Consider the following 25,324-nt stretch of genomic DNA (forward strand, 5'->3'; position numbering starts at 1 on the left):
ACCGTCCTCAGTGGGAGAGCGCAGCCACTTGGGAAATTACTCCTGTTCTCAGAACCCGCCACAGTGGCTGTCACTTGGAATCCAGAGGGATTTGAGAAGGGTTGGGAGGTGGGGTTCAAAGGTTGCAAGGTGGTCTTTGTGAGGACTCTCCCCCTAAGAAATCATGAACTTGAGTGAATTAAAAAAAAAAAAAACTTTGGGAAAGCAGGGAGTCTTTAGGAATAGGAAATAGGGATGTTACCTACATACCTACCACGACAAATATGATTACTGATAGGCCAGAAGCAAATAAAAACTCAATTTTATTCTTATTATTACAAATTCCCTGTATATTTTAATCACTGTATGTGATGCACCTCATTTATTTCTTCTGAAGGTAAGCACCAGTCAGATATTACATCAAATGGTTACTGGTTACTGAGGTTATGAACTGAGACATTCATTTATATCAAAGTTACAGTCAGTGCAGAATATTGTGACATTGTTAATCATCAGCATCAGGTGGTGTTCACTGACAAAATGTTTAGTTTCTAGTGTAGAAATGAGACTGTATACTTAGTCAAGAGGCAAAGCAGCTGAATTTCACTGCAGTTTCTGGTAGTTTTGCGTTTCCACACCTCTGACAGTTTGAGCTCCAGATCAAAAACTTTCATTTATGTAAGTCTCCCTCTCTACAAAGGTGACACTATTTATATTATTTTAATGAGATTGTCACTATGTGAATTTATTCTACTGGTACGTTATTATTTTTTAAAGTACGTGAACATTGACGTTGATGATTCTTTTTTTTTTTTTTTTTTTTTTTTTTGGCCAGTCCTGGGCCTTGGACTCAGGGCCTGAGCACTGTCCCTGGCTTCTTCCCGCTCAAGGCTAGCACTCTGCCACTTGAGCCACAGCGCCGCTTCTGGCCGTTTTCTGTATATGTGGTGCTGGGGAATCGAACCTAGGGCCTCGTGTATCCGAGGCAGGCACTCTTGCCGCTAGGCTATCTCCCCAGCCCCTGACGTTGATGATTCTTAGGTGCAGAGTGAAAGGTATATTTATACAGGAGCAATTTTCAGGTGGCAAATTGTTACAAACCAGCAAGTGATAAAACCAAATGATAGAAAGCTGGTTGAAATTGATTTGCAGAAAGTAGCCCTTGACTGCCACCTGGTGGCCAAATCATGTAATTGTTACCTGAATTAGTCTACCACAGGTGTTCTGTTTCCTGAGACTCAGGAACTTACCCTTGTGAGGAACATTCCAGGTGGCCTATGCACTTCTTTCTGGTCATTCCTTAAAGCAGCATTCCAATGCATCCTATCAACTCTAGGTCTCGGCATTCTGCCTAGGTGCTACCAGAAGTAAATATTTCCATCATGATTTATATATCACATAGGTTGATTTTGTAATTTTTTTTTAAATGTGATTCCATCTCTGGCAATGTGTATACATTTGTGTGTGTACCAGTATTCATTGTGATATTCCCTAATAAAATGTATGCTATGTGAAGTTTTACCACTTTCCCACAAATCATTTTCCATAGGGAACATTCTTAGTTGTTCGAGTAGATGCATTGAACTTTTTATAAAATTGCATCAGACACTATATGGCAGAGTTACCCAAGATCACCATGTGTCCACTTCTGTGTTTTTAATAAACATTACTTCATCTTTTCCAGTATACAAAGAATAACAGGAAGCCAACATGTATTTCGTCATCTTTTTTTTTTTAAATAATACAAGATGATAAGGTTCATTATGACATTTCCAAACATAGACACAACAGACTTTGATCCTGGGAATATACACTTGGAAAGTTCTGTTTTGTATATTTCTATTGTTCTTGTTCTCATTATATGCTTTCCTCCCCCCCTTGCCCAATAGGATAGTGATTGATGGAGCGAATCTCACCATAGCTAACGTCATGTTAGAGGACCAGGGCCTTTACTCTTGTTCTGCGAAGACCTCTCTGGATAGTGTCACAGAGACAACTCAAGTCACGGTCCTGGGTGAGTTCGCTGCGCCTCTGGCTCCGGACCACTGAGCAGATCATATTTTCAACCCTGCACTCAGAATCTACTTTTGTTTAACTAACAACCCCACTTTCTTTCCCCACTGCTTTCTTCTCTCCTTGTATAAATGAATGAATGCCTAATTTCTTCTTCCCTCCATGGGGAAGTCTATCCATAGTAGCAGGAGGTAAGGGATTCTTTCAGCAGAAAGAAACACAAAGCATGCTGCAGAGCTAGCAACCTTTCCAGGCATGCAGAACAGAGGGGCTGAGAATGGTGGGGGGAGGGGGGTTGATAAGTGTCACTTTGGGAAACTGCTTGGCAGTCCCTCAAAAAGTTAAACACAGTGTCAGGGCCTTTAGCCCCCAGCACTCTTCTGACCTGCAGGAGAGATGGGAAGCTCACCCCGACCAGGGCTGGCCAAGAAAGTAGAAGTAGAAGGATCGACGGACCACCTGCACCCAGCCCCCCTCACCGGAGGACAATCAGACACATCCTGGAGAATGTCTGCGCATGTCTGGCTTTATTGAAATAAACTCCACTCTTAAATAGGTCAGAGAGCGGCAGGAAGGAGAGGAGTGAAGTGCACTTAGCTAGGGGCTATGAGAGGCGGTCTGAGCTGTCCATCAAGGGTGGAGGGCAGAGGGACCAATCCTAAGAGGCGGCCTAATTCTAAGTCACAGCCCACAGGACCGCCTCCGGGTTCACCACCAGGCGCCATCTTGGCCACACATGGTCCCAAGGCTGGGAGGAGGGGCCAGCTAGGACAGCCTTTCTGGATTGCGGTGTAACTGCCACACGTGTCCCCAGAGCTGGGAAACAGGTGGAACCGGCTGGGACTTCCTCTTTCTGACCCACGGCATCCGGGCATGCCCCAAACGTAGAGTTCCATATGACCCAGCAATTCCTCTACTAAGTATCCACCCAGAGAGAATTGCAAGCATCTGAGCACAAACACCCACAGCCATTGGTCAAAAAGCAGAAATAAAGCCGGGCACCTGCGCTCCCACCTGTAGTCCTTGTTACTCAGGAAGCTGAGATCGGAGGATCCCAGTGCAAAGTAACATTCAGCGCAGGGAAAGAAAGTAGACAGGAAAGGTCACAGGAATGTCCACCTGTCCAGAACCGGCAAATGCACAGTCAGAACGGAGACAGAGGCCCGAGACAGGCAGCAATGCGTGTGCGAGGTCTCCCGTGGGTTAGTCCACGCATGTCACGGGTCTCGCGTGGGTTGGCCCACGTGTGTCAGAGGTCTCCCGTGGGTTAGAGCACCCGTGTCGCAGGTCTCGGCTGGGCCCACGCGAATCGGGGCTCTCCTGTGGCTGGCTCTCTCTCCCGTGGGTTGGTCTATGCGTGTTGAGGCTGCCCTGTGTGTTGGTCCATACGTGTGGAGGCTCCCCCGTGGGAGAGTTCATTTGGAGGATAGTTTCTTCCTTTTTCTTTTCTTTTTCGTTGTCTGAGGGACTTGAACTCAGTACCTGATGCTTTTTCGCCACGCCTCCAACCCTGCACTTGATAGTTTCTTTTGACAAGAGTGAATAGAGTTGGGTCCACGTGTGTGTGTGTGGGGGGGGAGTCATCCGTAGTTTGGCCCACGCGTGTCACAGGTCTCGCGTGGGTTGTCCTACACGTGTCTCAGGTCTCGCGTGGGCTCATTATGACATTATGAGTGCACTGTCCTAATGTTCTACACCAGATTTGCAGACTCAGCTCCCTAGGGGTACCAGCCAGCTGTGAAGGGACTACAGGCATTCTGTAAGGAATTCCCATAAGTTCTTCCCATAAGTGATGACACTAATTAGATAATTGCACACTCCGTGAGTGTAATCAATACGATTAGTCCTGAGATTGCCAATGCTCAAAGGTCTTAACTCATCTGCGGGATATTCCCCAGTGGCTAGTATGGGTCCAGACCCGCTCTGCACCAGCCTTTGACCGGCTTGCCTGCCCAGCCTCAGGACACTGCTCACCCTTAGCTTTCATTTGCTTCAATCAGCGGGGAGCCCTGGGGAGGGGCGCCCATTCTCCTTCACCCTTCCCTGCAGGCTGGATGCTCTCCATTGCCCAAATCCCTGCCCTCCTGGGAGATGTCCTCATGCTCATCCTTCCTATAAGATACTGGCAATCACGAGTTTTCAAGCTACCTCTACTATCACTTAAATAATCCTTTTTAAAAATTGCAATATCTTAATACTCATCAGACATTTTTTTTTTTTCTGGGATTCTGGCTGCTACAGACATTTTCGGTTTCCACTTATACTCTCTTTGTTTGGGATTGGGGAGCACCATTTAGTCTTTCTCTGAGCATTTCTTTGTTGGTCTTTTTATTTGTCTTTTGTGCTGGCACAGGGATTTGAACTCAGGACTTCATAGTTTCACTTGGCTTTTATTTACTAAAGGCTAGTGCTGTACCACTGGAGCTCCAGTTTTTTTCTTTCTGTTTTGTTTTGTACTGGTTAATTGGAGATAAGAGTCTCTTTGATGTTTCTACCTGGTCTGGGTTCACACCAAGATACCCAGATCTCAGCCCCTTAGGTAGCTAGAATTATAGGCCTGAGCCACCAGTGCTCCACCTTTAGAATATTCTAGCAGTTTTCCATGTGCTGATGTTTCTCTAGCATCTGTCTGGATGAATCATTGTTAGGAATAGGCCTTTGCATGTCTTGCCTTGGCCTACAAGTAGGTTACTAAGGGAGATACAGACAGAAAGGCAAACATTCACATCTCTTCTTAAGGTAGACTGGTGAAAATAGCTAAACAGGTCAGATCCCTTCCAGTAAAGCCAATCACCACAGGCTAGGTTCTGCCAGAAAAATACAAAAGTAGATCACGAGTTGTAGAAGTTATGAACTAGGCATCAGTGGCAAGATAAACTTTTAGCCAAAACGTTTGACTACAGATATGTGAACTCCTTTAAGATTCTACAAGCAAATGATGTAATCTTCTGGTAATTTTTCCAACAGGAATTCACCAGAGAAAATAGTTGAGCACCAGGTAAACTAGAATTCCTCTCAGGTACCACGAGCATGAGGGTAGTTATTATGAATCATGAGTTTTGTATCAAAGTATCACAAGTAATGGCACCTCCAAGGGGATTAGCACTCTGCTAAATGGCATTCTCCTTATCAATTCCCTTGTACAATGTAAAATTTGGTTTCTGTGTTTTCCTGATTAGTTTTCTAGCATTAATTCATTTTGAGTATTAACCACATGTAATACCGAATCACTTAGAGTAAAAGTAAAAATATTATTTGAAATTATTCTGTGAGAGAGAATTCATTAAAGAAAACTATTTTCTTAGGTTTCTATGCTAATATTTTTGTTCCAATCATTGGTTTACAAACATTTATTGCCACAATAAATGACAATCATGATGACAGATGTAGTTTCAGGTTGCAAGATGTCTTTATTGCTGAAAAAACAATTTTAGAAGCACAGGACTAATGGACTTGGGCCAGAAGTCATTTCCAGAAGCATTGATATTAAAATGCACTGAAAATAGCATTTTTTGAAGTCTCAATTGCAAGTTAATTTAAAAATGACTTTGCCTGAGTCCCAGAGACATATGATACAATATTCTGCTTTACTTATTTCAGGAAACCTCAAAACATAGTCAGTCCTTAATACATGCTAAAGAGAAGTATAAATTCTCTGAGCTCAGAGATGCAGAAAACTTGTTAAAGAAATATCTTCTATTCCAGACCCAGCATTTGGATACAGACACATTCCATACCTTACAAACAAGCGTGTTCATTCTAAATTGGAAAAGGTGCTGTTAGTCAATATGTACTTTCAAGAGTTGAAATAGCCAACAGACATTCTTTACTAGCTCCTCTGAATGAAAATGAATATGCTTGAGACCATTAGAACAAACTTGGCACTACGTTCCACTTGAGATCATATTTTGAAATTTCCAGAAATTTCCATGTGCCTTAATGATGCTCAGATGCACAAATGTTTGTCTCTGCTCAACTCAGTGTTGCAATTTCTCTCACAACATTTACCCATGCCAAATCTGCTTTACCCTATAAAACCTTATTTCCTACCCTTTCTAGATTGCTGGCCAAGAAAGACAGAATGATAGTTGTTCTTATGTTCTGAAAATTCTGTTTTGATACATCACTATAAAAATTCAAAGAAAAGCAGAGTTCATGTTTATAGGCAAACAAACATTTGCATGCCAAACACCTTGAACATGCAAAGGCTAATAAAATAATGATCCTTACTGTTGAACCTCCTCTTCAGATACTCACATATAGGAGAATACAACAAATAAGTTGGGAACAAAGTAAATGATCCATTTCAGACACATCTCCTGTGTATCATCTTCAGACAGGAAAACGTGTCTGCAAATGCAGATTCCTGGGATCAGCTCCTTCTGTAAACCAGGAAACTTGATTGCTAAACATTACTTTGAAAGTAACACTAGTACTCTCAGTTAATCTAGAAAGGCCCTTTGAACTGGAGAGTAGTAGCTCATTGCTGTAATACTAGTTACTTGGGAGGGCTGAAATCTTAGATTCTCTGTTCAAAGCCAGCCTTGACAGCAGAAAAAGGTACAAGTAGAGGTGTGGTTCAAGTGGTAGAGCACCTGCTAGCCTTGAGAAAAAATGCTAAGGGCTACCACCTCGCCTCCTAGTTCAAGCCCCAGTACCAACACAAAAAAAATAAAATAATAGAATATAAAAGAATGACTCTTGGGAAATGCAATCAGAAAAATAGGGAGGAGGCAAAATGATAAGAGGCAAGAAGCAAAGAGATATGAAGGATATTGCCTTTGGGTGAGGCTGGGGAAATCTGAGCAGGTCAGATGGAGGTCTAGACCCAGGATGGCCAGAAATAATGTGTCTGAGAGAATGAGGGAAACAAGATATTGATCTGCATTTCCTTACTTTTATTTTTTTATTCTTAATTAGATGTCCCGGATCCACCAGCAAACCTTCACCTGTCGGAGAGACAGAACAGGAGTGTCCGGCTGTCATGGGAAGCTAGAGATGACCACAATAGCAATATTAGTGGTAGGAAGAAATGAAATCACCATTTTTCTAGAGCCAACATATTTCAATGAATATGATAGCCATTTTTTCACCTTCCTGGGTGGGCTGTCATTCTCAGACTACTCTTTTAAGCTTTGAGTGTGTATAAATCTCAGTTCAATGTCAGCCTATCCAGTCTATTCTAATGGTGTGTCTCGTTCCTACTGCCAGAGTACATTGTAGAGTTTGAAGGAAACAGAGAGGAACCTGGAAGGTGGGAGGAACTGACTCGGGTCCAGGGAGAGGAAACCACAGTCGTGTTACCTCTGGCTCCGTATGTGAGGTACCAGTTCCGGGTCATGGCTGTGAACGAAGTGGGAAGAAGTCGGCCCAGCCAGCCTTCAGACCATCATGAAACCCCACCAGCAGGTAAGGGGGTGCCCGCCTCCCACTACTCACAAAATGTCCTGCTTTGGCTTCTCAGAAAGGAAAGAAATTACAAGAGAGAGAGGAGGGGGGCAAAAGCAGAAAATAAAATGAGAAAGGGGGAGGAGGGGGAGGCAGATTGAACAAAGACAATATGATGTTGAAATTTTTCAGTTTTCCCAATTATATAAAGTCAAACTATTTAAAGCACACGAATTTCAGAAGTATTACCAAAAAACTTTCAACAGCAAGAATTTTAGGGGAGTGTAGCTTATAAAGACAGTGATATGAACCTTTTTTCAACAATTAAGAACACATTTAAGTGACAGTCATAAAACATGTTCTAAATTGAAGTTCAGTGTATAAGGCCAGGGATTCCATTTCTGGAAATGAAACTTTGGGGTCATTGTAACACCTTGGGACATGTTCCACGTGACTAATATTAATAGTGACACAAGTTTTTGTAGCGTCGTCTCTATGTAAATTGCTGAGGATAGATTATCTGTCATAATCTTATGAAAGGCAGTGCTCAAATAATTGGTGACATTGAATTGGCCTCAGGCTTCAGTGTGGTCAAGACATGATATTTGTTTGCTTTCCTGAGTAATAGATAAATGCACTGCTGGGTTCTAATTTCCTTTGGGACCAAGAAAGAGCAAATTAAGATAATAAGTAGCTGGGTAACAGTGGCACACATCTGTAATCCTAGCTACTCAGGAGGCTGAGATTTGAGGATCACGGTTCAAAGATGACCTGGGCAGAAAAGTCTCCATGAGACTCTTATCTCCAATCAACCACTCAAAAACCCAGAAGTAGTGCTGTGGCTTAAGGGGTAGAGCACTAGCCTCAAACAAAAAGGCTCGGGGACAGCATCCATGCCTTGAGTTCAAGCCCCCACAACTGACACACGCAAAAAGATAATAAATAAATGTGAAACATGTATGATTTTAGTCTACATGGACTGGGTTGAGTGCTACACATTTGCTTGGTTCTTTCTGCTAAAATGTCTCCATCCTATTGGCTGTCACTAAAAGGTGCCTATTGATTTTAATACATGGGATTAATTTTATTTTCCTAAAGGCAGATCTTCTCAACACCTATTTCTTTTTATTTTTTTTTTGGCCAGTCCTGGGCCTTGGACTCAGGGCCTGAGCACTGTCCCTGGCTTCTTCCCGCTCAAGGCTAGCACTCTGCCACTTGAGCCACAGCGCCGCTTCTGGCCGTTTTCTGTATATGTGGTGCTGGAGAATCGAACCTAGGGCCTCATGTATCCGAGGCAGGCACTCTTGCCACTAGGCTATATCCCCAGCCCACAACACCTATTTCTATCAGTAATTCCTAATGAAAAAGTAGAGTAGGTTTAAAATACAAACACCTTCAAAAAGCAGGTGTATTATTTCAACTGGCAGGTTTGAGTTTCAGATTCATAGAGCAAATGCAGTATGATTCACTGTGTGTTTACAGTTTTACTGTCAAGAACAATATTTTGCTGTTTTAAATATAATTTATATCATAAAGCTGCCTTAAGTCTTTTTAAAATCACTGGATTGTCTTAAGTTTAAAAAATATCACTAAGTTTATTTAAGTATCTGTCAAGGGAAGAATAAAGTATTTTCCTTGTTGTTAATGTGCAGTGAGAAAAAAATAATACTAGTATTTGTCATTTTTTTCAGCTCCAGACAAGAATCCCCAAAACATAAGAGTTCAAGCTTCTCAACCCAAGGAGATGATTATAAAATGGGAGGTGTGTATTCCTGAAAATGTCATGTACAGCTTTTGTCTTTTTGCCCCCGTTGAAGTCTTTTTTTGAAATACAATTGCAGAACCATCTTCTTCCAGAACAAAGAAAAATAGAATTTTAGAGATGAAAGGGATTTATGAATCTTTATCAGTGTATAATTTGCACATTACTATGATTAGAATAGCTGTGAACTTGATTTTCACAGTGGTATGTAATTTAAGGAGGGCTGTACAGTTCCGCTGAGCTGGAATCTTGTTCCCAAATGTTTCATCTTCATGCTTTTTTATTTCTAGGATTTTTCAGATGTTCTCATATTAAATTAATTACAGATCACCTTTCTGCAGGTGGCCTTTTAACTATAACACAAAAGACTACTCTCAAATTTTGAATCACTATTTGTTAATTCCCAAAAGCATTTTGAGACATTTATTTCTAATTCTGAGAAGAATCTTGCATAGAATGCACCAGGAACATCTCTTTAAGACATAGAAAATAAAGTCAAAGTGTTGGGCATCTTGCATTCCCTGACAACCTGAACTTAACAAAGCCACCTGTCAGCAAGGATGTGCTGGAGTTCACACTCTTCCCTCCCTCCTTCACTTATCTCTATTACGTGTTACTAAAGACTTTCCCCCATTGAATGTGGCAAAACAATTTGTATCAATTGAGCTAACTTCCATTTTTCTAGTGTTATTTCCAAGTCTCTCTGTAACAGTGAAGAATGGAAAACCTATTTTAGTCTTACAAGTATTTCTGGAAAAAAAATTGTCAGTAAACTTTTTTTTTTTTACAATTGCTAGGCAGGCTTGCTCGCTTGGCTATCTACTGTTGGATTCTTACATCCATCCTGATTTTTTTTTTTCTGGTTCTTTTGGTGAATCTGGTAGTCTGTTCTTCTTGGGCTGGCTTTGAACTTTGATTCTCCTAGGATTACATTACAGGCATGGGCCATCAGTGCTTGACTTACTTTAAACAAAATATCTGAGAAATTATGTTGACATGTATAGATTGCAACTCTGATTAATAATATGCTCCCAGCATCAAGTATATTGAATTTTGATTATTGGTAGGTCATTTGAAAACATATGCTAGAATACCATAATAAATTTATATACCTAATTCTAAGTATGATTTTTCTAAGAATCCTAAAATGAAAGGACTTGCTTTTCCCCCTTTCTACACTGGTGTTCATACTCATTGTACACACATATGACTCAGTCTTAGAAATTACTTAGTCAATATTTCATAACAGTCCTGCGCTTCTATTTCCTTTGAAATAAAATAAAACCTTATAAACTTAAGATGAAATTAAAATAAGAGTATAGCAATACAAAGAAACTGAATGCACCCCCTGTATTCCTTGAATTTGCAGGTATAAGCAGTTACTGCCACATTGTCATGCTAATTGCTTATAATGTGAAATTGTGTCAGTCCTTTATTCTTGTAGAATGCAAGTGGCTTTGGCTTAAGGTTCATAGGAATTTCCTGAAGGGAGATGTAATGAGATTTTTTTTTTTTTTTTTTTTTTTGGCCAGTCCTGGGCCTTGGACTCAGGGCCTGAGCACTGTCCCTGGCTTCTTCCCACTCAAGGCTAGCACTCTGCCACCTGAGCCACAGCGCCCCTTCTGGCTGTTTTCCATATATGTGGTGCTGGGGAATCGAACCGAGAGCTTCATGTGTAGGAGGCAAGCACTCTTGCCACTAGGCCATATTCCCAGCCCTGTAATGAGATTTTAATCATACTTTTTAATGGTGCAAGTCAGTTCCTCGCTCAGGCACACTGGGTTCCGCTAACATGAGCATCTTCCATTCCTATGGATGCATTATGGGAGGCTCTGGTCTCCAACCCCTATGCCACACAGAGATGATATGCTTAGCTGCAGTCAGGTATGGCAGGACGGGAAGTAATAATCTTCAATCTTTCTACTGATCTTTGTACTCATAAATCATTCTTTCTTCATCAAAGCCTAATAACAAATGTTCTCTTTTTGTGCAGAATAGTGATACACCAAGACAATGTTTGTAATCTGTCTAGGAAGACTAAATGCCATTTAATTTACCAATTAATCAACTCCAGTAAGGAAGTAGTCACACAGATTTGGAATTGGATGGACAGTTGCATTCATAATATATGCCATTGCATTCACGTGATTTTTGAAGTGTCAGAGAGCTAACAATTCTTGACACAGAATGATGTTTAGGAGCAAATATGCACTGAGGATTCTTATATGCATACTTTTACTGATAAAAAAAAAGGAGCTAAGTGTTAGACATCTCCTAAGGGAACAAACAAATATCACTGGAAAGGCACTGGATTCTATCCAAGGTCTGAGTCAGAATTATTTCTGTCTATTCAAGGATGATTTGACAGGCAGATCAAGTCTGTGAAAACTTGATTTTCAAAAAATAAAACAAAGTCTTAACAACACTTATGAGAACCAGTAAAAGAGTTTCCCTAATTCCTATTTATTGTAGCCTTAAATATGATTATATATATATATTTTATTATCAAACTGAATTACAGAGAGGTTACAGTTTCATACATTAGGCATTGGATACATTTCTTGTACTATTTGTTACCTCGTCCCTCATTCCCCCCTCCCCCTCCCCCTTTCCCTTCCCCCCCCATGAGTTGTTCAGTTCATTTACACCAAACAGTTTTGAAAGTATTGCTTTTGTAGTTGTCTTTTTTTTACCCTGTGTCTCTCAATTTTGGTATTCCCTTCCAATTTCCTAGTTCTAATACCAGTATGATGTTGTTTTAACTTAGTAGTAGAACTAATCTTTTCAGTTGGCAGTATCTTCTAAAATGTCCTTTCATTGTATGAAGTGGGTCTTGATCCTCACCCACATTTTGTAAGTTTTCAAACATGACAATTGCAAGTCTATTAAAAGACAAATGAGAAACGCACTGAAGTATCATTAGCTAAATTTTTATAACAGCATGATTTTCCTTGGACAGTTCTCATTGTTCATATATATATATATGTATTTTCAAATAAAATAATAAATATTTAATTTTAAAGATTCCCCAAAAAACACCAACTAAAGGAAAAACATCACCCAATATCACACTAATATTGTCCAATAGTAACTTCATTTATTGCCAGATTATGTGATCACATCCAAGTTACGGAAGTATTGAAAGAGCTGAGTTTTATTAATTGTATTGGAAATATTGCTTAAAGATGGAATTAGGAGGAATCAGTTGAGTTAATGAACCAAACTTATTAAAAAAGGAACCAAATATGACTATTGCATTGCTGAAAACTGGTTTGAATATAGTAATTTTGAGTATATAATTATTTTGATTAAATTAAAAATAAGAAAGAGAAGGACACATCCTAGGTAATATGCATGCCAGCTCAATCTAACTTTTCCACAGTGTATATGTATTTTGACTAATAAATATATTTTATTTGTCAATTAAAATGTAAGAGTATTCAAACATTTCAAAATAACATAATGATATGTATCTTCTAGATTGATTGTCATTCCAGCTTTGTTAGTCCATAGTACTCTTTTACAGTGTTGGGAAAACTCCTTTTCTACAATATTAAACATAAGCAATCTTGCTAATAATACTATGGGCTACTCAGATCTTTTGAATGATACTCCTCGGCCCTCTTTTGGAGAGTCCTACACCCCAACTTAATCACTTGTTTTCTGGAAGCTTTGTCTTCATTATTTATATTATGAAGGGACATAAAGACTGGTGTCTCTCCCATCTATTGACTATCTATTTACAGAACTGTAATTGTTTTTTGTTTTTTCTTTTGGAAAGCTAGTTTGACAATTTTTGGTATTCTGTTGGTCATTGTCTCAGAGCCAAATATGCCTGCTGTTTAAACTCCATTTCATCCAATGCCTCAAACAAATATGTTAGTAAATTAGTCTGAGTAAAGAAGCATTAAAAAATCAACTACAGTATTTTACCTAATGTTATTTTTATCACCCATATGCACTACAATTATATATATATGTATATATATGAACTTCATACTCAAGGAATGACTTATTCGAAATATACTTTTTATAACTGAATCATATAAATAAAATTCCTCTCCGTAAAATAAATGAGTGTTTTAATCACACTTCAAAAATTAAGGTATTGCCTAACTAAAAATTAGAGTGAAACAACCATTTTCCTACAATAGAAATAATTCCAACAAATATTCCTATGTAACAAAAAAGGGAGTGAGGAAGAAATTTTCTCATAGAGAATTAGAAATAGAATAATAAAGAAGTTGGGAGATTGTTTTATTATAAAAAGGGTAGCTCTACTGGTAGAACTCACGTGTAAATATGCATATTCTCTCAAATTAAAAACTGACACCACTTCTTTCTTCTCATGGAGGAAAGATGAAGAAGAGTGAAATCAGAGGAGGGTAAACGTCTTCTTGAAAAGCCTTGGTGACATTCCATTAAAAGCCAAAGAATCCATGGCCATTTCTTATATTCCTACCAATTCTTTTGAGACTGAAAAGGTAGGTCAGATTGGAAACATTCAGCAAAAGCTAGACCTCTTTCTTGAATTTACTTATGAAAACAGACTTAAGCATAAGACAGATTCCAGTATGGGCTCTTCAGCACTTGAGAAGGTTGGAGATTGAAATTTAGCAACATGACACACATGTTTCCAACTCTTTCTGAGACCAAGAGAAAGAGTCCAGATTTCCAGCAGAAGATCCTTCATGCAGCGTTTCCTTCCACGCTTCATGTAGGGTGGTTTGCTGCTGTTGCTTCTGAGTCTTCACTGAATGGTTTTTGACTACTATTTCAGCCTTTGAAACCCATGGAGCAGAATGGGCCAGGACTGGAGTACAAAGTGAGCTGGAAGCCCCAAGGAGCTCCCGAGGAGTGGGAAGAAGAGACGGTTACAAACCACACATTGCGGGTGATGACGCCAACTGTGTATGCTCCTTACGATGTGCAAGTCCAAGCCATCAATCAACTGGGTTCTGGGCCAGAGCCTCAGTCAGTGACTCTCTACTCTGGAGAAGACTGTAAGTGATGCACCAGAATCCTCAATTACATGTGTGCCCCCAAACATTTTTAAGGAAAGAAATTTTGGACAAAGGCCAAGAAAAAGGAGAATACTAGCTGTAAGACAAGAGGGGGAAAGAAATAGATAAGGGCTGTGTACCTGCAGGTTGAATGCAAGCCAGTTACTCAGTAGTGTGCCAAGAAAGTATTTTGGAAGTCTTTATCTGATTCAGTGTCCCAGGCAAGGTGTTTCTACTTTGAAAATCATATATGTGGCCTCATCAGTACTCTCAGATAATCAACAGAATTGTCTTGAGATTTTCAAGATTTCCTAGTAGATGTTCAGACACCATGCCTTGAGGCTCACTGTGGGTCTGTAGTCTAACCCAAACAAATGAGATATGGACCCAGATTTTTATAGAGAATGATACAGAGGTACACATACACTGCTTTGAAGTATGTTTTGGTAATGATAGGATTATAGCATTAAATATGAAGAGCACAGTAACTTCAGCAGTTTCATCGTTGCTTCAAGGAGACTCGATATTTTGTATCTCTCAGCCTTGGAAGCTTTCTTTTCTCATTCTTTTAGTAGCCACATGAGTATTGTGATCTAAAAGTATAATAGGTAGAGAATGAGAAAGAATACCTCACTGAAGGGGCAGGGAATGTGGCCTAGTGGCAAGAGGGCTTGTGTCCTATACATGAAGCCCTGGGTTCAACTCCCCAGCACTACATAATAGAAAATGGCCAGAAGGGACGCTGTGGCTCAAGTGGTAGAGTGCTAGCCTTGAGCATAAAGAAGCCAGGGACAGTGTTCAGGCCCTGAGTCCAAGGCCCAGGACTGGCAAAAAAAAAAAAAAAAAAGAAAAAGAAAAAGAATACCTCACTGGTGACTATTTGTTTGGACTGCTCTGTGTTTCATTCATTCCTCTGTAGTCATCTGTGAAGTGTGACAATAATCACCATCTCACATGGTTCCTTTAAAGATTATGTGAACTAAGCCAGGTGCAGTAGAACGTCACATATGCTTGATTAATAACAACTTTTTTATTAATAGTAAACAATATTCCAAAATAATATTTACATTATGAGATAGTTCATTTGCTTCCATTGACAAGATGTCCCTTACATTTTTTATTTTTAATTGTGTGTGTGTGTGTGTGTGTGTGTGTGTGAGAGAGAGAGAGAGAGAGAGAGAGAGAGAGAGAGAGAGAGAGAGAGAGAGAGAGAGAGAGAGTGTGTGTTCTAGGGCTTAAATTTAAGGACCTGGGTATTGTACCTGAGTTTTTGTGTATACCACTTTGAGCCACAGTGCCATTTCTGACTTTCCTGGTAGCTAATTGGAAATAAGAGAGTCAAGGATTTTTCCACCCAGGCTGGCTTTGAACTGCCATCCTCAGATCTCAGCCTCCTGAATAGCTAGGATTTCAGGCATGAGCTTCTGATGTCCAGATTACTTATATGTATATATTTTTCTTCAAATAATTTTAATAAAGGTGTGTACCACTCAACAAATCAGTTTCTAAGTACAGTGCATCTTGGTCAATATCAATTTTTCACTGGATATTTTTAAAATTCTACCTCGTTTCTCCGGGCAGCCCTGCTGCCCTCCTCCTCTAGCAACCCCTGTGGCTGAGAATGTCTCTGTGTGGGAACATTTTCGGGTTCACCAGTGTGAGCCTGATTCAGCATTATGAAAATTATCTCTGGAGGAGGACCATCCCTGGGGTTTGGAGGTGGGTGAGAAGCTCATCGGTGTTTAATGTCTTATCAGATCCTGACACAGCTCCGGTGATTCACAGTGTGGATGTCATAAACAGTACCTTAGTGAAAGTGGAATGGTCAACAATTCCAAAGGACCGAGTGCATGGGCATCTGAGAGGATATCAGGTTTATATCCATTTTATATGTTTCTTCTTCTTATTGTTGCTATTGCATTTCCTGAGGATGGGAATGATGTCAGAAGGGATGCCCCGCACAAGGGTCACCAGGTTCAAGGGTTCCTATTTTCATTGCAGGTCAATTGGTGGAAAACCAGAAGTCTACTAGATGGAAGGAAACACCCCAAGGAAGTCAACATTCTGAGATTTTCTGGACAAAGGAACTATGGAATGGTTCCTTCCCTAGAGGCTTTTAGTGAATTTCACTTGACAGTCTTAGCCTATAACTCCAAAGGCCCTGGGCCAGAAAGTGTGCCTTACATATTTCAAACACCAGAAGGAGGTGAGAGATGAAAAAAAAATGGAGACTAACCCCTAGAATGCCCAATGACTGTAATAAATATTTCTGTCTTTATTAAGAATTAATCTGCACTTGGTAGTAGCTAGCTTCTTCATTCCTATAACAGTTTGATTTGATGACACATTTTGGTTTGGATTTTAGGAACAGGCTAATTCATTTGAATGTTCATTCATGATCTTGTGTTTTCTAGTACCTGAACAGCCATCTTTTCTCAAGGTCATTAAAGTTGATAAAGACACTGTCACTCTATCCTGGGGACTACCTAAGAAGCTAAATGGAAATCTATCTGGCTATCTATTACAGTATCAAATTAGTAAGTAGATATTTGAACTGTGGTTAATCTACTAATAACTCAGTTTTTGATGGACTATTTGGCTTGCTATGTTCTTGATATAATGACTTAAGTAGTACTTGCATGCTGCTATACTTCTTGACAGCAAAGGGATATGCCAACGAGCTTGCAGGAAATTACTACTCATAAGATCATTTGGCTCAGTGATAGTTTATTGAAATATCACTGTGTTCACTAATTTACATATTGCCTGAAGCTATTTGATATACAGGGCTCCTGCAAACATGAGTTTTCCAAGACAGGCTACGTGGTCCTCAGTATTTCAAATGTTGACAACCTGGCCTTGGTAGAAAGGTTTCCCAACTGGCATTCCAGAAGTAAAACCAGTTGCCAATGGGTGCCAGGAAGGACAAGCCTTGAGAAACACACCATAGAGTAGAGTTAATTATATAGTTGTAGGTCAAAGTAGTGTGGCTTCCCCTCTATACCTCCTCTTCTACATCACATACGGGAGTCCAGCCTCTACATTAACTATACTTGCATCGAATCCTCTATCAGTAGCCTGCTCCTTCCAGTAGATAATACTAAGAAGACCATAGCATTGTCTTTACACCATTACTCAAGAGAATTGTCCCACATGCTTCATTTTAAACAAAATTAGATCCTATTTTAAATCATACTAACTCTAACCTATAAGTCTTCAAGTCATGTACCATTTAAAAATGGGAATTAGCAGGCCTAGTCCCTACAACACAGTAGGAACCATACAAACCATAAAAAGTTTAGATGTTGAGGACATAGAGCCCAAACTCTAAGACTGGAAAGAATCAGACCATCTCACTGGCCAAAACTAAGCTGGTTCAGATCCTCTGACATCATGGAAGAGCTTCTGGAATCTAGCTCGTGTGCTACCTCTGATTAATTCCCCATGGCTTCTGCCGAGTTAGGCAAGTCTATTTGTCTAGATATGGGCCAAGCCACAAAGGAGCTAGCATTTGAAGGTTTTAGTACTTGCTTGGCAGCAGGCGCTTCCTGGTGTTACTTCATGAAAAGCAGCAAGCTGCAAGATGACACTAATGAAGATCCACTGTGTCCTTGCTTTATGGATGGAGGAGTTCAAATGATAGATGATATACATTAGGGTCCAATAATGAAACAGGATTATGTATGGATGCAAATCCACCTGTGCACTTACTCAGCTCTCAACCGCACCATGCCATGCATCTTTTTTTAAAAAGTAATATTAGAAGAATTGAAGAAAAATTGGAAGAATTTTTTACTGTTTGTTAAAAATGTGTCTTATTCTTATCCTAACAATAGGAAATCCAACATCTCTTAAGTCCCAATGTTGGTGGCAATGTGTATGTAAGATTTAAACTTCTCTTTACAAACAATTTCTTAAAAATTGAGAAAAAAATAAAAATTAATATTAATTGCTATTATATGCCTTCATAGGTTCATCTGAAAATAAAATATTATTTTTATTAAGTGCTTGAAATATTTAGGTAATTTGTCTTTTATTGCTATATGTACTACATTTCTCTCTATATAAAGTATATATGATTGATATTTCATAGATATCCTATCTGTAATATAAGTATCTATCTCTCTCCATATATCTAAATCTATCTGTCTGTCTGTCTATCTATCAACTATCTACCTATCTATACATGTTTGTTTACACTTTGCCCAGAAAATGCAGAAAAAAAAATCTTAGATACCACAAGTAGAAATTAAGATAAAGCTCCTTGTAACTTTAGTGGTTAAGTACTGTGAAACTGAGCCATTGTTCATGCTTCTTTCTTTAGTCAATGACACCTATGACATTGGAGAATTGAATGAGATCAACATTACTAGTGCATCGAAGGCTAGCTGGCATCTCTCAAACCTCAATGCAGCCACGAAGTACAAGTTCTACCTGAGAGCTTGCACTTCTAAAGGCTGCGGAAAGCCAGTCACTGAGGAGAGTGCGACCCTAGGAGAAGGGAGTAAGTACCAGGGGCCTTTGCGTGTCATGGCTTTTCAGACAGAAAGACACCTTGCTTCTCATTGTAAACTATGAGTGACTGTGATATAAATCTCTCTGACCCTCTGCTGACCACACACATAGATTCAAACTGTATTGTCTATCCTTTTAAAGTTCACACTGCCTTACATTAGGGATTTCTGAACCGCAGCCATCAAACAAACTGTATGCAAGCTCAGAACCCATAATTACCATTTAATTAAAATAAGGAGGCCCAAGATCATAAAATTGATCATGAGGTGTTTGTGCAGAGAGATTTCATTTTGTGAAATGTTTCCATAAAGAAGAAAGCATTTGCCTTTTTCCTTGGGAGACATGCTACCATACAGAATCTAATATACCACGTTCTACTTTCATGCCTTGGTACATACGAAGAGGGATTCATATCTATTTTATTTTACTGTCTGGCGATGTGTTCCAAATCATGAAATTAAAAATGATGGATTAATCTATAGTTTCATTGTCATAGTTCCTCTAATAGAATTATCCTTTCTATTTTGGGGGGACCTTCTAACAATTTCTCTTCTGAACTTATTTCTCCTATTATGGGTTAGCAGTTCATCTAAGCTTCCTGTTAATTGCATAGGACACCATCAGAAACAAGATGGTAGAGCAATACTGTGAAATAGATCAGAAGAACTGATTCACACATACATTGCTTTGTTAAGTGTCAACTCCTTTGTACACCTACTTAAACAGAAGAAGAAGAAGAGAAAAAAGTAGAGTTTGTGAAGGGTTCAGGCTGGTCAGACAGAGAGAGTTTGAGAGAAGAAATATTGAGAATATAGTAAGTGAAATTAAATCGTCATTATTAAGCTATTTATTATAATAGGCTGAAGTTTGTGAATGACTAAACATATTTGGGTACTGAATGGTTCTACTTCAACATTTATGATCAGTTCTTCTTCCCCTATCTATATTAAAAATATTTCTTGGGGCTGGGGATATAGCCTAGTGGCAAGAGTGCCTGCCTCGGATACACGAGGCCCTAGGTTCGATTCCCCAGCACCACATATACAGAAAACGGCCAGAAGCGGCGCTGTGGCTCAAGTGGCAGAGTATGCTAGCCTTGAGCGGGAAGAAGCCAGGGACAGTGCTCAGGCCCTGAGTCCAAGGCCCAGGACTGGCCAAAAAAAAAAAAAAAAAAAAAAAAAAAAAAAAAAAATATTTCTTGTTCTTTCTAAGTTTCTTTAATATTTAAACTTAAATATGTAAAATTTATCTATTTTCAAGCAATATTCTTAAACTCCTACAAATTATTGCCAAGGATGGATCAAAAACAAATGCAATTGAAAGATTCGTTCTTGAGAAATGGTAGGCATATTCTTGTCAATTTAGAGTATAGAAGAGAAATAATCATGAAATCTTTACAGATGTCACCTGTATGGTGAAAAAAATTCATCTTGGTTGCAATTACATTTGAGAAAATGATTTTATGGAAGACATATTATTTGTTGTGAGTGCATATGTATGTATTTGTGTGTGTGTGTGTGTGTGTGTGTGTGTGTGTGTGTGTGTGTGTGTGTGCATGCACATGTATGCATGCATGTGCTGGTCTTGGAGCCTGAACTCAGGGCCTGGTGCTTTCTCTGTACTTTAGTGTGTATGTCTGGCACTGTATGCTCTACCACCTTGAGCTACAGCCGCAGTCTCACTTCCAGCTTTTTGGTGGTTGATTGGAGATAGGAGTCTCATAGACGTGTCTGCCCTGGCTGTCTTTGAATGGGAATCCTCAGATCTCAGCCTTCTGAGTGGCTGGCATTAAAGGAGGGAGCCTCCAGCTCCTGGCTCTGCTTTTGATTGTTCTATAAATACTGACACAGCATTTCTGCAAGCTAAAGGTATAATTCACAAGCTTGTGTGTCTCAAGCAGACTTCTTCATTTTCTATGTGTCCCTCATTACCACACTCCTTAACAGTGCTTGTGCTCTTTTTCAGGCCTCTGTGTGTTTTCACTGTTCCAGCAGCTTCTCCTCCTCTCACAGTTGAAATGATGTCTCCTCTATCAGCATGCTTTTCCATGTTTACAAGATAAAACACTGTCATATCTCTTCCCCCTAGATTTCAACATGGTCTTTGAAAATTAGATATATTTCCACAGAGGAAATACATTTCGATTTAGCTAAACGTTCTAAACATGATAGCTTTGGTTAAATGGAAGACTGTGTCTGCACATTTTTCCTCTTCCTCCTCCAGCTGGAGGGTATATTTTAAGCAGCATTTCACAGCATGAGATTTAATAGGCATACACTTGTGTGTGTGTGTTTGTTTGTGTGAGAGAGAGGGGTGGGGTTCAGTTTTCCAGTGACACAAATATCTAAGATGGAAAGGATGGAGTTAATGAGAAGTGTGTTCTTGTGTTGCCGATGATAGAATAAGTCATTCACATTTCTCTATTTTCTCCAACCTTGCACTGCCTAATGTTATACTAATAATTCTGGTTTTTCAAGGTCAAAATCCTTTGCATTCTATTCCAATGGTGTTCAATCTTCAAAGTGTCACTCAGCTGTTTAACTGGCTTTCTTTTCTTTCATAGTGTCATTCTTATTGAAGTCATCTTGTTTTTCAGCTACTATAATAATCAATTTTTACTCTGTGGTAAAAAATTAAAACCAAATATTGATGTATAACCTGCCCACTTAAAACCATAGCACTTAAAAGCCCTTCCTTTCTCAATATGGACTGTATGTTATTTCATGTATAAGTTGTGATCATTTTTTGATATACTGTTACTCTATTGACTTTATCTCTACCAAATCAGGGACCAAATGCAAAAGGACATTTGGCTACAAGATTTTAAAAAATGCATATTTAATTAAGCTTAACTGTCTTTCGTCTGTTTCTCTGAGAGCTTATTATTAATATGTTGGCATCTTGATAATCCTTTTTGGAAAAGTATTCATTTCTCATACTAATTTCCACATGTGAACCCATTCCATTTCAATGTGCCTATAAACCTGCATCCTATGTAGCTTATGCTTGTACAATCATATATTTAATATATGACCAAATTATGATCCTTTTCTATTAGTATTTGGAGAAAAATAATATATGTATAGTTAATTAATATGTAATTATACTAAATATATAGTTGATTAATACCATAATATCATGAATATGTAATCAAAACATATTTTTCTCCACTAGGCTCATGAAAATCTAAATTACATAAAATTATACTGTATAGATTTCTTAAGGCTGTGTATGGTTTTGAACCATTTACAGAACCAGGCAGATTTATAGTTTCATCTCATCAGTACATACATCATCATAAATGACCATAAATTTAGGTCATCTCATTTTTTCATTTTAAATCTAGTTACAAAAAAGAAAGTCTTAACATGTTGATTTTCTTGCAAGTTCAAGAACTATTTAAGGAAAAATATGCTAATGTGGATTTTCTTTTTACCATTTCAAATAATAATAATAATAATTACCTTTCATATCAATGATTACAATTCACATGACTTAACTGTGTACCTTTCTTAGGTAAAGGTATCAGGAAGATATCAGAAGGAGTATATCCCACTCAAAAGATTCACCCAATAGATGTACTTGAGCCTGGAGCAGAACATATAGTTCGCCTAATGACTAAGAATTGGGGTGATAACGATAGCATTTTCCAAGATGTAATTGAGACAAGAGGGAGAGGTGAGAAATGAGATTCTATTTGGGGTAGTCTTAGCTGATACACCTGTGCCTTGTGGATTCAATGTATTACACATCCCATGTTCAATTCAAAACACAGAGGACATCAAATACACAATTCATAATTTCAGTTTACCTGGGAATAACGTTGTCAACATGGAAGTCTTTGACACTAGGCCAAGTTATCTCATACCGTTTATTTTTAATTAGAATAATCGCTAAAATAAAATCAACTGCTAATTGGCGTCTATAAATAACACACACTAAATAAAGAAGAAAAAATAAAAGGAACCAAAAGCCACAAAATCTCCATGGCAATCTGCTGGTAACTAAGGCAACCTGTGCTTTTGCTTGCTTCCTGTTGCTTTAGCCTTTAACATCTGCCTTCATTGCCCTTCCTGATGTCTGTCCTCAGAATCAAAGGCAACTTGGGTCCTTCATTAAAAAAGAGGAAGTTATTCACTAATAGTCCCCCCAATGAAATGGCCTTGATGACTATTTTCTTTTAGATAATTCAAAAGAAATACAGAATGATTATTTTGTTGATTTTTAAGTGATGTCTGATGTTTCCTAGAAGTGACATCAATACTGAAGTCTGTCTCTAGAGATGAAGGGTATGATTTCTCTTTATTCAACAGAATATGCTGCTTTGTATGAAGACATTTGCACTCAAGGCTGGTTTATTGGACTGATGTGTGCAATTGCTCTTCTCACACTAATATTGTTAACCGTTTGTTTTGTGAAGAGGAACAGAGGTGGAAAATATTCAGGTAAATATTTCCCACTGTGATTTTTGGCTTATTAAATTCTGTTTTCTGGGAGCAACCTTCAGAGAATTAAATGTTTTTTAATTATAAATTTAATACGTGTGTGTGTGTGTGTGTGTGTGTGTGTGTGTGTGTGTGTGTGTCCATGTAAGGTGGCTATAGAGTGCAGAGGAAATACTGCTAAGTTAACCTAAAAATATAGAGAGGGTTTATATTACCTCCAAGTGATGATTTGCTTTCTAATTTCGGATGATTAAGACAGATTTTCATACTTCCACGGTTCAATTTTCCCTCCATAAAATGTAAGAGATATTGAAAAGACATCTTACTTACCAAATAACACATAGGCTTTGATTTTTATTTATTTATTTATTTTGCCAGTCCTGTGGCTTGAACTCAGGGCCTGAGCACTGCCCCTGGCTTCCTTTTGCTCAAGGCTAGCACTCTACTGCTTGAGCCACAGCGCCACTTCTACACGTATGCTTTTATAGCCTCAGAGAAAAGGTGCTATCCATTGCACATCTCTGTATAAATACATGATTTAGGTTTTTTCATGGTCAATTGTAGAGCTTGAACTAAGCACTTGGGTCTTGTCCCTGAGCTCTTTTGCCCAAGGCTAGAATTCTACCACTTTGAGCCACAGCTCTGTTTCTGGGATTTGAGTGGTTAATTGGAGATCAGAGACTCTCAAGGACTTTTCTGCCTAGGCTGGCTTTCAACCATGATCTTCAGACCTCAGCCTCCTGAGTAGCAAGGTCTGGATATTTTACACTAGAACATTGTAGTGCTACTGGCTCTATGAGTCAGCTTTGTTCCCGAGACTATATTTCTTATTAATATACTGCATTGTGCATATTACCTTCTTAAATTAATTATATAGTAAATACAAATAAAGGCCATGCCAGGTAAATATGTAATATTTGCTTTTATTTTAATGAAATTCATGCATACATATTATTTTATGTCTTTTCATCCATCTGTATCATTATGAATGCTGTTAAGATTATTGCTTCGCATCTATATGTTTTTGTATAAGAGGAATGATTTCAACTGAGTTGGATGATATCCAGGCTAGTGTTCAGTAATTCATCTACAAAATACTTATCAAGAGTTGATCATGTGTGTATAGAGTCATCGAAACATGACCTGCAAGTTTTTGTAAAATTACATGAATGGGTTTGGTGGTATGAGCCTATGATTCTAGCATGGGTCGCAATATAACCTTAGCTATGTAGTGAGTTAAGGAATAGCCTAGGTTATATAGAACCAAATGCCTTTGGCTTTTTGTTGTTGTTTATTTATGTTGGTTGAATGTCAGAGATCTGCAAGGAGCCTATGATGTCTTTAAAAGTTTTGGGTACTGGAATTAATTTTGAGCATTTTATTTTCACAGAGAAACCAAAGCTGTAGTCTTCCAGTGGGACCCAGTGCTCTTATGATATTGAGGACATAAACATTGTTTTGGGTTTCAGCAGAAATGTAACTGATTTATTGTAGATAAAGTCACAGAGAAGCCAGTATCACTGGTCTCAAATCATTTGGGGGGCAATACTGCTTTCTTCAAAATGGCTTCAAACAGTCTTCACCTTACTGTCTTTCTATGTTTGTCACCCATGTTTAGTGAAAGAAAAGGAAGATCTGCATCCAGATCCAGAAGTTCAGTCAGCAAAAGATGAAACTTTTGGTGAATACAGGTAAATCTAACTTACCATTTTAAAATATATTGACATAAAATTCATCCTCAACTAAACAGAGAGTAAAAACAACCTATATGTATTAATTGTGCTTTTCAAAATTGATTCTTTTAAAAATTTTATAAATCATTTTAATTTGTTGTAAAAAATTATTGGCATATACACACACACACACACACACACACACACACACACACACACATATATATATATATATATATACACATATGTATCTTAGAGGTTTTGCTTTGGGTGAATATTGACCAAGACAATGAGTGAATCACAGAACTTTGTAAATTATGCTCACTGAGATTAAATCATTAGTTGATTGCATATAATTGTTGTCCCAACTATCTCATCACTTACCACAGAAAGCATTTATTTTCTCCAGCCTGACCTGTTTGTGTTCCCCTGGCTCAGAGTATCTCAAGACAGTACAGCTGGGCTGCAAAAACCACCCCCCAAAATGTCTAATCTCAATGGGAAAATGAAATGTATGAATAACAGAGAATGAGTTCTCAGTCATTC

General features: G+C 38.6%; 1 protein-coding gene across 1 annotated transcript in view; it reads left to right on the plus strand.

The window, feature by feature from the left end:
• Window positions 1-25,324, plus strand: part of Chl1 (cell adhesion molecule L1 like) — a 66,652-nt gene that overhangs the window by 40,513 nt on the left and 815 nt on the right. The window contains exons 14-24 of the mRNA XM_048354888.1: window positions 1,869-1,993; window positions 6,913-7,014; window positions 7,204-7,401; window positions 9,072-9,142; window positions 13,923-14,145; window positions 15,903-16,018; window positions 16,147-16,351; window positions 16,560-16,682; window positions 18,470-18,649; window positions 22,974-23,105; window positions 24,724-24,796. Coding sequence (XP_048210845.1) covers window positions 1,869-1,993; window positions 6,913-7,014; window positions 7,204-7,401; window positions 9,072-9,142; window positions 13,923-14,145; window positions 15,903-16,018; window positions 16,147-16,351; window positions 16,560-16,682; window positions 18,470-18,649; window positions 22,974-23,105; window positions 24,724-24,796 — 1,548 coding nt within the window. The remainder of the gene's footprint in view (window positions 1-1,868; window positions 1,994-6,912; window positions 7,015-7,203; window positions 7,402-9,071; window positions 9,143-13,922; window positions 14,146-15,902; window positions 16,019-16,146; window positions 16,352-16,559; window positions 16,683-18,469; window positions 18,650-22,973; window positions 23,106-24,723; window positions 24,797-25,324) is intronic.

Source organism: Perognathus longimembris, chromosome 10 (assembly GCF_023159225.1).
Source record: "Perognathus longimembris pacificus isolate PPM17 chromosome 10, ASM2315922v1, whole genome shotgun sequence".
Classification (NCBI taxonomy): Eukaryota; Metazoa; Chordata; class Mammalia; order Rodentia; family Heteromyidae; genus Perognathus; species Perognathus longimembris.